Source organism: Curcuma longa, unplaced genomic scaffold, assembly GCF_044706935.1.
Source record: "Curcuma longa cultivar G26 ecotype Majalengka, Jawa Barat unplaced genomic scaffold, ITB_CL_G26_1.1 contig_21452, whole genome shotgun sequence".
Classification (NCBI taxonomy): domain Eukaryota; kingdom Viridiplantae; phylum Streptophyta; class Magnoliopsida; order Zingiberales; family Zingiberaceae; genus Curcuma; species Curcuma longa.
Window position 1 is genome coordinate 1,025 of NW_027431648.1, and position 12,633 is coordinate 13,657.

General features: G+C 34.4%; 1 protein-coding gene and 1 pseudogene across 1 annotated transcript; one reads left to right on the forward strand and one right to left on the reverse strand.

Annotated features, from left to right (window-relative positions):
- Positions 1-5,271: 5,271 nt before the first annotated feature.
- LOC141817653 (tubulin alpha-5 chain-like) lies at positions 5,272-6,565 on the reverse strand. Its single transcript, XM_074705295.1, has 2 exons — positions 6,343-6,565; positions 5,272-5,470 (listed from the first exon to the last, which is right to left on the reverse strand). The coding sequence occupies exons 1-2, from the start codon at positions 6,453-6,455 to the stop codon at positions 5,287-5,289; spliced, it is 297 nt and encodes a 98-aa protein (XP_074561396.1). The 5' UTR covers positions 6,456-6,565; the 3' UTR covers positions 5,272-5,286.
- A 2,794-nt stretch (positions 6,566-9,359) lies between these two features.
- Positions 9,360-12,118, forward strand: LOC141817652 (putative disease resistance protein RGA1; annotated as a pseudogene).
- Positions 12,119-12,633: the final 515 nt, after the last annotated feature.

The following is a 12,633-nucleotide window of genomic DNA, read 5'->3' on the forward strand; positions in this document are numbered from 1 at the left end:
ATGTTGGTATCGAAATCCACAGTAATTTTGTATTTGTATTCCTACAAATCCAAAGAAAACTTCCTCGGTGACAGCATGCATGTTAAGTTAGAGGCTATATTTGCTTGTCCGATTTGTGCTCGTATAGTCTAATATATCAGAGAATTTAGTGATCCTTTTTAAAATTTGATCACCATAATTTGAGATGCGAGTCTAAAGACAAAAATTAATATTTACTTCGTTTCATGGTACATTAGTTACTGACAATGGTGTGCAAAAGCTGGTAATTTGGCACTGTGTATAGCAATATGGTTAGTTTGGCATCTCTTAAGATAAGTTTGATATCTTTAAGTGCTACTAATAGAAATGTTACGGTAGCAATGCCAAGTTTCATTTCAATCAAAAGGTCCATTAAGTCTACCTTTAGATGCTTAAGTTCACCTTTGTATGTTTCTTTGATGAAAGAATAAAAAAAAGCATAATAAATAAATTATGTTGAAAAGAAAATAAGTTGGATCAAGAATTGTTAGGAAAGACCATTTTGGCATACTTTCCAAATTTCACCAAAATAGAAATCATCATCCTAAAAGTTCTTTCAACACTTCTAAATCCCCAACGTTCACTTGCATAGTAGTTGGCAACGAATGTCTTCAGTAGGATATTATCTACTTGATTAAGGCAAGTGCTTTATACTTGATTACAGAAATATAGGCTTAAAGAAATTCTAGTTATATGTTACAACCTACACAAATATGCTGACAACAAAATGTTATATAAGTTCATAATAATATTTTAAACAAACACACCAAATATATGGAAATACATTGTCACTTTATTTAGCATCAACCACTTCGAGGAGCACTTCAGTAAAATATGTTTTTTTCAAACTAACATTTGACAGATATCTTTATTGAATCTCATGCTAGCAACACATTCATTATATTACAGTGGACTTTTTATACTATATAGCGTTGATTTGAATACTATGAGTTTCTCATTACTAAGGTTAAGGTTATGTTTCCTAATCTTGATTTATTCTAGTTAAAATTTTAATAAAATCGAATTTGAATTAGTTAAGGTGAGATATAAATATTAGTTACATGGTAACAAAGCAGAATTAAGTTTTCAAAATACTTATTACTTTATTTTTAAACCAACCATGAAAATAATACACGTGTTAGAATTATTATCTTGAAAATCACTTTTATTAGTGAAAGTAATATCAGATTAGTATTGATAATTCTTTTAATTGTGTTAACCATATTGATAGGAGTGTTCCTATTTGGTTTGTACCATTGTTATCATAGTTCAGTCAATAATAATTGGACCACTGTTATATTGGATCACAAGATATCATTTATGTTATTTTATAAGGGAGAATTCGCAGCGGGTTGTAGTAATAAAGCTTTATTCTAGTGAGTAACTTAGTAAACCAACATGATGCCAAAGAAGACTGTTCCTTATGCAGTTTCTCATTGAACTAATGTTGAAGATGCATCTGTTCCATCTTTAGTTTTGTCAATTTTCTCTTTACATGATTGTATTTTTTTTCTGATAATTTATAATGTAACATCAAACATAAATGATTCTCTATGGATATTGTCTAACAGGTACAATACTTAACAAACAAAGGAGAAAAGCAGATAAAGCATAATCTTAACTATTTTCACTTAGATCTTTACAAGGCAACCCATTTTGGTAGTCCCCACATAAAACTGAATTTGTTGCAAATAATAATGTTAATAAAAATAAATAAATAAATAAATAAAAATAATAAGATAAAATAAAACACTTCAGTTGTTTATCCAAATGCATATAGCTTGTTAGTATTGGTAAAATCTGATTACTCATCCACTCAGTTTCACCTTGGTCGTTTGAATTGAAAACTTTCTTACGGTATCTTTGCATTCAAGAAGATAAAGTCTAAATTTTTCCACTGACACTAAATGAACTTAGTAGACACATCTAAAATAAACTCTTTGGTATATTTTATTATAATTAATGAGAACCTAGACAGAATAAGTATAAATATCGATTGGTGGAGATAAATTTTAGAAATCAAAGGATTTAAAATAAGTAAAACTAAGACTAAATATATATATATATACATACTGTTGTCTACAGATTCAAAATAATAATAATAATAATAAATAAATAAATAAATAAAACCTGATTCAGACTAAAACAACCTTCATTCTTGAGACAAATACAACTTTCAAATTAAAAATAACACTTACATCAAAATATGCAATAAAAAAAAAATAACAAATGAAGAATGTAACCTTTGAGCCATTCCATACTGTGCCAATCTACATTTGCTGTCCTACATTGGACAAACTCATGCTTATTTGTGATTTCAATGTAAACTTCCTATTAGCATTGTAATTTCGAAAAACATAATTATTTCAATCTAATACTTCTAGCTTATAGCCTAAAATGCTATCCCAATAGCTAGATAAGTTGTACTTCAGTCTGGTCTTTTTCTTCCATTGCTAAACTAAGTAGCTGTGCTCAAGTCTGATGACAAATCTCTCCTTTCATTAAGACATAGAGAATACGTTGAGAAAGCATGTTATCTACCCTTAAACCAACCCATCCACAGTTCTATTTTCTTTTTACATGGGGATGCCATATCTTTGAGTGATAGCATGAAGTTAATCCCAAATTCCCAATAGCACACCTTGAGGACACGGTTAGTTTAGGGTTATCGTTGATAACCTTGGTTATCTATCCAATTTTATCAATAATAACCTGGTTTGGTTTATTTACGATCAATTCTCAAGTAATGTAGCATCCACCTCAAGAAGGTTGGATGGAGGCATCACGCTGATCAGAGTAACGCACCGGAAGCGTGAGGACGATATGCGAGCCAAAGATCCTCATCTGTTTTCCTCAAGTATTGAATTCCCTTAGGTACTTTAATTTGGAGGACCAAATTTCTTTTAGTGGGGGAGGATGTTAGAATCGGTAAAATAAAATAATAATAATAATAATAAAATAATAATAATAATAATAATAATAACCCGGTTCGGTCGGTTAAAAAAGGAATTAGGGTATTGTTTTGATAAACCCCTCTCTCTCCTACTCGTTTCCCTCTCCGTGCGCACAACACCCACGCTGCCTCGCCAAAACCACCACGCCGCCTCCTCTTCTCCCTTTTCTTCTTTCTTCGTCTATTCCCCATCTCTTTTCTCCTCCAGCTCTTCTTTCTCCGTTTTCTCTTCTCTAGCGGATCTTATTCCTCTGCCCGACCTAGTAAAATCCACCTTGTTGAGTTGGGTCGATCCGTTCTCGTGGTAGATCGAGAAGGGAAGGGGATCAGAGGAGTTCGTCGATCGGCAAGAGAACGATGACGGAGGCACATGTGAGGAAGAAGCCGGGGATGACTAGCATGAAGGAGATGCCGCTGCACCAAGACGGGTCGCCTCTAGGTGGGTTCGTCGGTCCTCTACGCCGCCGCATCCCCAACAAGGGCCCTAGCATTGTCGCCTCGTTCTTTTCGAGTCTATCTAGGGGTCGTCCCTTTCGGTAGATCAATCTCATAGCTGGTGGTAACTATCTTTGATCCCTTCTTCGTTTTTTTCTCATTAGAGTGAATTTTATTTAATTGCAGTTGATCGATGCTTGATTTTGTTTACCTCTGATCAAAATCATTGGATATAACAAGAGCAAGAGCTTGCTCTCTTGGCTTTGTGATTGAATAAAGCTGAAGCAAGAGATTGTTATGCCCGATTCCATGCTTTTGCAGCATGATCTCTTTTGCAATTTAGTTTGTTAATGATCTCCATGCTCTTATAAGTCCACCAGCCCCTAAATCTTCCCTCCCGGTCATTTTATTAGGAAAGCTATGTAGATATGAGTTTGATCAGAGCTCGGTGATCTGTTGGCATGCGAAGCTGTGGGTGTACGTACAAAAGTGGGTACATTTTGTCCTTTGACTCTTATATACCTTTGTGCATGAATAAATAGAGTAAAATGGATTATGCATACCTATACACCTATTTTCAAAAAGGGAGTTAAAGTGATATTTAAAATACTGAAACAGGGAAAATAACTAAATCATAAAAGGGTAAAAATAATTGATTTACTTTCTTGTTCATACATGGGATTCATCTGGGGGTAATTAAAATGGGAAAGGATGTTTTCAAAATTTAATAGATACTCTGACTTACTCTACCTATTGATACCGATCATTATATTGCTTGATTTATTTTAGTCCTTGTTGTTAATCTTTTATTCTGTTGATACTTAGCTTTTACCTGTTGATACTTACCTTGACCTGCAAACTTGAGTATGATACCTAAATGAATGAATAATATGTAATTTGATTCAAGTTGGTTGTTTAGACCATATGATGAATATATATACGGAGAATGTAATACTGATGATAATTGATGAAAAGGATATAACAAGAAATGAGATAAGAGAAAATAATAAATATTAAAAGGTGTTAATTAAGAGCCTAGCTTTATACCAGAGTTTTATCAGAGTATTGGACCGTACACCTGAGGAGTGGTGGCGTGATGTAGCCCTCGGTCCAGAGCACTGACCGATCACATATTATTGTGGTAGAGCAGAGGCCACGGTCAGTGTTTAACTTGTCTTCCACCGGTGAGGGCTAGAGAGAAAGCCCGTACGTTTGATAACGTATGCGACAGTATATTCTGAGGAGGCTGTTAGCCTACATATATATGAGTTATTTCTACACTCTGATGATATCGGCTCATGTTATTCACTTTTTAATTAAGTATATAAATGTTGATACTGTTCATAATATTTGATCAGATTGAGATTATTGGTGATGATAAATAATAGTAATATTACCTGATTTCCAGATAACAATAAATGAATAGAATGATAAATAGATGTATATATATATATATACAGATATTATACTATGTACCAATGGAGAACTGTACAAGAACTGAAAGTGACAATATGAATTTATGATTTACTCTAATTCCTTTGCCTCTTAATTAAGATTACATTCATGCACATCCTTTCTGATTACCCACTTAGCCTTTGGCTAACTGTCTACCTTATTTGGCTTCCAGATTTGCAGGCACAGGTCTAATACTACCCTGGTTCAGTTGTTTTAGAGTTGCTCAGAGACCTTGACATACTGCGTTCGATTTGTTTTACTTTAGTTGATGGTTTATGTCATTTTCTTTCCTTTGAGTATAGGGGATTATTCCTAGATTAATAAATGGTTATATGAACTCAGTCTTAGTTTATTTTATCTAATAAAGTTATGGATGTTCTTTTATGTTAAGTCTCTCTTATTGTATGAGTCCCTTTACTATATAGTCACCAAGTGAGGTACCTCCCGATGGACGGGAACGACACCTCCGGGTCGTGACATCCAGTCCTCACTTCATCAATCACTGTGGGCTCCAGATCTACAAATATGGCCCTTGGAACATGCTTACCAGCACTGGTTTCACTGAAGAAGGTATTAAAAGCATCTGTTGCAACTCCTATTGAAGTATCGCTGTGAAAACAAAAGAACACATCAGCAAAAACCAATCAGATCATAGATCACAATTTTTCATAAGCAAACCAGTTCCCTTTAATCAATTATGAAATCATTTACTTGCAAGAAGGTATAGACAGTTCACTGAAGGCATATTTATCTCATCAAAGATCATTAAAGCTATCTAGCACATGGGAAGTTTGATAACAAATTTAGGAAAAAGGAAATGTATTTCTTAATCATTCAAGGTGCTATACAGTCAGAGATTAAGGTTTCCAACTCGAATTATGGAGACAATAATACTCGGGAAAGTTTTACTCTAAACATACTATGCGAATCAACTCAACAATCATGATTATTAAACTAAGCTTTAAACAAAAAAAAAAACTACAAATGAGATACTACCGAAAAAGAATGATGTTGGAACAAATTTTTGCCAACTTTTGAAATCCCACTTTATTTACCTTGTGGACAAAAAAACAATAATAATAATTAAAAGTATCAGACAGATCCCATACGAACAGTCGCTAGATCTCACACCAGTAAGCCAATCTGAGGCTGATCAAGTGACCAAAAGATAAATCAAGTATATTTTGTTAAGCCGATCACGCTTTTGAGTGTACAAAATTGAGCTTCTGATGTATAACGAATTAGGTCAAAGATCAAGTAAGCAACTATAAACCCAAACAATAAGAACTTCCACCACTCTTGAAGAAGGACCATCAAGAAAAAAACAAGGAATATCTACAAAAGCAAACTTTTGATGAGATCCAACAGGAAACGTATCAACCAAACGTAGCAAAAAAAGAAAATCTGCCTCCTTTTCCCCAAAAAGTAAGTGCAAAGACATCTTTTATCAGCGAATTCTGCGCTAAAAATATGATTAGTACCTCGGCATCATGCCATCGGGCTGGATGCCGTGCTCGAGGCAGTAGAGCTCCCAGCAAGCATTGCCGACCTGGATGCCGGCCTGACCAATGTGGACGCTTATGATCTCCCTCATCTTCTTCTTCTTCCTCTTCTGTAGATCTACGACGCTCGCTTGCAAAGGACGAGCTTTTTTTTTGCGGAAGAGGAGGAGAGAGGGCTTGGCCCTCGTCGGCGATCTAGATCTTGGCTATGGAGAGAGAAGGGAAGCGGATTTATTTATTGATGGCGAGGACAGGACGGCGTGAGGGCGGGCCCCGGCCAGCAACCGCCAGCTGTCACAAGGAGTCAAGAGTCGTGACTATGGTAGCGGGCCGATCACGTGCATTGTCTCAGTTGCACCTCGGCCTTTTGCCGGCCTTTTCTCATTTTTTATTAAGCTATTTAAAAATGGTAAATTTTATTTTAACCTTAGCAAAATATCTCAGTAAAATTTTTAATTCTCATCGTTTTACACACTAATAATAACTAATGTCATTACATTAACTGAAGAAATAATGATGTAACAATTGACAAAATCCTATTGGAGATTAGAGTAAAATAAATTTTTGAAAAATATCACACAGTATGTTATTAAGAAAAATAAATTTAAAATTTAAAATATCACACTATTATTTTATTAAGAAATGATATTATTAGTAACGAGATTATAGAATAAAATTTTATATTGTATCAAAAAAATGAAGGGTTGAAATAATAAAACAATTTTTATTTTTTTTTAAATGTCAAAAATGAATCTGATCCGTCAATTTAATTCGAATCTATTTCAAAAATATCATATTAAGATTAGAGATTTTTAGATTCAAATTGAGTTCGGATTGAGAGTTTAGATTGAATTGAGTTTGGATCATGATTTGAATTGATCCGAGTTGACTTGAATTTAAGATTTAGAGATTTTTTTATTTAAAGTCAAATTTTATTTTAAAAATTAAAATATTTTAGTAGAATGTTAGTATAATAATAATAAAATATTAAGATAAAAATTAAAAATTATCATGAAAAATAAAAAAATAATTTTTTAGATTATTCAAGTTATATAGATTCGAGTTAAAGTTTAGGATTGTCAGATTGAGTTCGAATTCGAATGGAGTTTAAATTAAAATTTTTTATAATATTTTTACTTCGAGATTAATCTAAATTGACACCCTTAAATTTTTTTTTATCATTCAACTTATTTTTTCTTTCCAAATTATTATTTTTTTAAAGTTTTGATCCAAATTTAGTTCATACTCTAAGCTACTTTATATATTATTTTTTTAAAAGAAAAAATTACGACAATTGTGTTCAAATAATTTTATCTAGTATTAGAGTAATTTAACCGATATTAATATAATTTTAACCAGCATTGAAGCACACCTAACTAAACACAATAATTTTGACAAATAAATCTATATTATAATAGTTTTAATTAAAATTATTATAATAATATTAAAATAGTTTTGATCAAATTGGATCAACTTTGACCAATTTTAAATCAATGTTTAGGCAATTTTAACCCGTGTTTGAGATAGTTTTGACTATTATTAATAATAAGAATAATTTTAATTAATATTAGCAGATTTTGATTAATATTAAAATATTTTTTACAACTAAAATCACTAAAATAGTTTATTGACTTGAAGTTTGTTTGGATGGGGTGAAAAAAAGTTCATTAACGGAAGGAAAATGGAGGGAAAGAGAGAGAAAGAAAAGTATTTATATTCTTGTTATTTGGGAGGAAGAGAATGTTCATTAATGTAACATGTGTTACCTTATTTGAGAGGAAATAAAAGAGAATGAAGGTTAAATATATATAAAAATTTTAAAACTATCTTTATTTCTTAAAATAAATCTATATGTGAAAAAAATATATATAACCAATTATTTAATGGATGTAAGATTTATCTTACCAAAATCAATGAGACCAACTAAAATTAATATTTATAACTTAAATAAATAAAAAATTTAAATAAATAATGAATAGACATACAATAAAGATGTGAAATACAGAATTTATATACTTTGATACGACAAAGGATAAATTAATATTTTTATGTCCATTTCTATAAAAATTTCATATAAAAATCTAAAACATTTATTCATATAAAAATCTAAAACTAATACTATATAGAATAGGTAGAATATGCTAGTACTTCTAGTACATAGATAATACAACAAATAAATTATCATAAAGCACAAACATCTACTATCCTATTTTTATAAAAATCATAAAAATGTATGACAATAATAGAATTGATACAATTAGGATATAAGATCATCATTCTTACATTTTATATATCTGTGTGTACAACACAGTTTCAGAAAAAATTACTCTAAGTAAGAATATACAATATTCATTCCACCATGATAAGGACAAAGTATATTTAAAATGTTATCAGAATCAATAAACGTTAAGTTAGATGCAATATGATCAGCATATATGAGTTTTTGAATCTATTCGTATTATCTACGAGTTATATGAAGAGCAATCAAAAGGAAGGGCGAAGATAAGATTATATATTCGTATTATTAGCGTTTTCCAAAGGTGAATGACAAAGACAACGACTACAGTATGCGCTTTTGTCCATTCAGATATGAGACTGTTGTTGAGGGCAAAAGGAGGATGAGGAGGAGGAGATTATGATTACCTGTCTTTGTCCTCTTGAGTTTTATCTTCGAAGAGATTTACGACGAAGATCGACGTTGATGTCATAGAGTGTGAGCGATTAAACAGTGCAAAAATGAAATGTCTAATAGATAAATTATTTTAATAATTAATATTTTAACATAAGAATAAAATTAAAATAATTTTTTTAAAAAATTTTTCTTTCCCTTTCTTACAATTCAAATTCAAATTGGGATATAAGAAATTATACCATTTCGTGAACAGAGGGTAAAATTTATCCTTTTCTCTAATTCACTCCATCAGATAAGAATATAGATTCTCTTTTTTCCTTCTCTACTTTCCCTTCCTTTCCCTCATCCTTAGAATTTTGTGTGTTTGACTAGTGTTTGGACTAAAAGAGATTATCGCCCTGAAAAAAATCCAATTTGAGATCTTGCTTCTCGCCTGAAAGGTAAAGTTCGTGAGAACTCTATCTCCTCGTTTAGATCTGTCTCTGCTAAAGATCTCTCGTTGTTCTTGTTTTTGAACAGGAAGCTCGTTCGCCCTCTCTAAGAGATGGATTTCATAGTTAAAGTCTTTTGCTGGTTCGCTGACCATTTCTTCGGGAGCTTGGTTGAGAAGGCGGCCGCTGCTATCGCAGTCGCACAGTTCGGGGTGCAGCATGGAGTTCAAGATGCCATCGAGAATCTGAAGAGTTCTTCGGAAAAAATCCAGACTAATCATCAACCAAGTTGAGAAGCTGCGGATCCAAGATGAGGCTGTCAAAGCGAGATTGAAGGAATTGTTGATGCAACTCAGAGACGCAGCTTATGATGCTGAAGATTTGCTCGATGAGTTTGAATATCAAGCTCTGAAGGAGCAGGTGGAGCAACAAGAAAATGAGTCAACTAACTTCTCGTTGCCATCTTCTTCTATTGCTCTGCCTGCAACGAAAAAGCCAAGAATCTCAGTCTCTACTATCGTGGATAGCAGAGATAGAGTGCAAAAAATCAATGAAAGGATAGAAAGCATCACTGGTGATATAAGTCAACTCGTTCCTTTGTTTCCTTTGTCGGATTTAGAAAACCAACAACAACTGATTTCATCGACCAGCCGAACTACAAGCTCCGTTCTGGTTGAAACCGAAGTATTTGGACGAGATAAAGATTTAAAAAAACTCAAGGATTTGTTGTTGAACGCCTCAGATGGAGCAGGATCTAGCAACAGCAGCATCCCTGTGTTAGCTATTGTTGGTATCGGAGGGATCGGCAAGACCACTCTTGCTCAACAAGTATACAATGATGAAGCCGTTCAAGAACATTTTCAGCTAAAGATTTGGGTCTGTGTATCTGAAAATTTCTCTGTCGAGAGACTCACCAAAGAGATTCTAGAGTCTGCAACCCGAAACAAATGTGAGCTCACAAATTTAGATGCTTTGCATGTGTTGCTTACGGAGCAAATAACATCAAAGAAGTTTTTGCTTGTGCTTGATGATATGTGGAACGAGGATAGCCGCAAATGGGAGAAATTTTATGCACCGCTGAAAATGGGAGTGCAAGGCAGTAAGATCTTAGTAACAACTCGTTCTACTAAAATTGCAGGCGTGGTTGGTGCTCTGGATCCAATCCATCTCGATTGTTTGGAGGATGAGAGCTTCTGGGCATTCTTCAAGAAATGTGTGTTTGGCTCGCAAAACAATGGTGACCATCCACCTGAACTGGAAGCCATAGCCAAGACAATTGCCAAAAGGTTGAATGGTTTGCCACTTGCAGCAAAGACGGTAGGAGGATTATTGAAGGTTAACATGGAAAAGAGCCACTGGGAAACTATTATGAATAGTGAAATCTGGCAACTTCCGCAAAATGAGAGTGACGTTCTGCCGGTCCTCCAGTTGAGCTATCAATGCCTTCCTGCGCATCTCAAACGCTGCTTCGCCTTTTGCTCACTTTTTTGCAAAGATTATAGATTTGACAAAGAAGAGTTGGTAGGGATTTGGATAGCAGAAGGCTTTATTATTCCTCAAGGAAAAGAGAGGATGGAGGATGCAGGGAGCAACTACTTTGAAGATCTAGTTAGTAGATCTTTCTTTCAGAAATTAAACAAACTTTGATAATGCATATGTGATGCATGATCTGATACATGATCTTTCACAGTTGGTATCAGAAGGTGAATGCCATCGGCTAGAGAATGGCAATACACAAGCGACCTCTAGCCTGCAGGTTCGTCATCTATCAGTGTGGCCTCCTGCGAGTATGACTGCTGATGATACTCTGGAAAGAAAGTTACTAGCGCTCTGTCCTAATAACAAATGGCGGAGCCTAATTTGGTATGGCAATTTCTATGATACCAACACTCCGACTAAGAAGTTATCATGGAGAAGTTTAACATACATTCGTGTGTTGATTTTGCGGAGCACTGGAATTGTTGAATTGCCTGAGGATGTTGGCGAACTTAGACACCTTCGCTATCTTGACATATCCTATAACTATGACATGGAAAGATTACCTGACTCATTATGTCGTCTTCACAATCTGCAGGTATTGAGACTGTATGGTTGTCCAATACAGAGTTTTCCACAAGGGATGTGCAAGCTTACCAACTTGAGATACATTTATTTTGAAGAGGCTATAATATCGAAAATATACAGGATAGGGAGGCTAACTTCCCTTCAACAACTACACAGATTCGAGGTGCAGGATCATCCAGGACACAAACTTGAGGAACTAGGTGGTTTGACACAGATCCATGGAAAACTGCAAATCTCTAATCTCGAAAATGTTGGGAGTAAAGAAGAAGCAAATGCGGGTAAACTGCACAACAAAGTGTTTATTGATGAATTGTCGTTAGAATGGATGCCCAACCAGGATATCAGCTCGGAGAGCAATCAATTACTCATCTTGGAGGAGCTGCTTAAAGATCTGAAATGGCATCCCACTCTGAAAAAATTGAAAATTTGTGGGTACTCTTGGGCAGCATGGGACGAGAGTTACAGTTGGGCCGAGGACATAAAGTTGTTTCCATCCGTCTTGCATGAACTTCAGGGTCTCCGATTGTCCCAAACTTAAGAGGTTGCCTCCCCTCCCTCCTTCCCTTGTAAAGTTAGAGCTACGCAAATCTGGGTTGATGAAACTTCCAAATATATGGGAAGAAATCGATGGAAGTGGCAATTGCAAGGTTGCAACTCTTAAAAGTTTGTATATAAATTGCCCAAATCTTACGAGTTTGGAAGATGGGTTGCTGTCGCAGAATCTTCCGTACCTTGAGACCATCATATTAAAGGATTGTGAAGAACTGATGGGGCTTTCCATGGAGAAGCTTAAGGTATTTCCCTCCCTTAAGGAACTGGCAATAGTGAATTGCCCCAAGCTCCGAACCATGACGCGTGACATGAATTACTTCCGCATGCTCTTTCAATCAGTCAAGGAATTAAACTTGTCTAACTGTGGGGATCTTGGCAAATTGTTGCCTCGTTGCCTGCTCAACCTCACCTCGCTCACTTATTTGGAAATAGCCGAATGTCCTCACCTACGTTCTCTTCCAAAGAAACCTCTGCTTCGCTTGAAGCAACTGGAAATTGTGAGAATCGATGGTTGTGATCAGCTGAGATCAATTGAAGGATTAGGAGTTCTGAAATCCCTCAAGATATTTGAGTATTTGTTATTAGAATTTT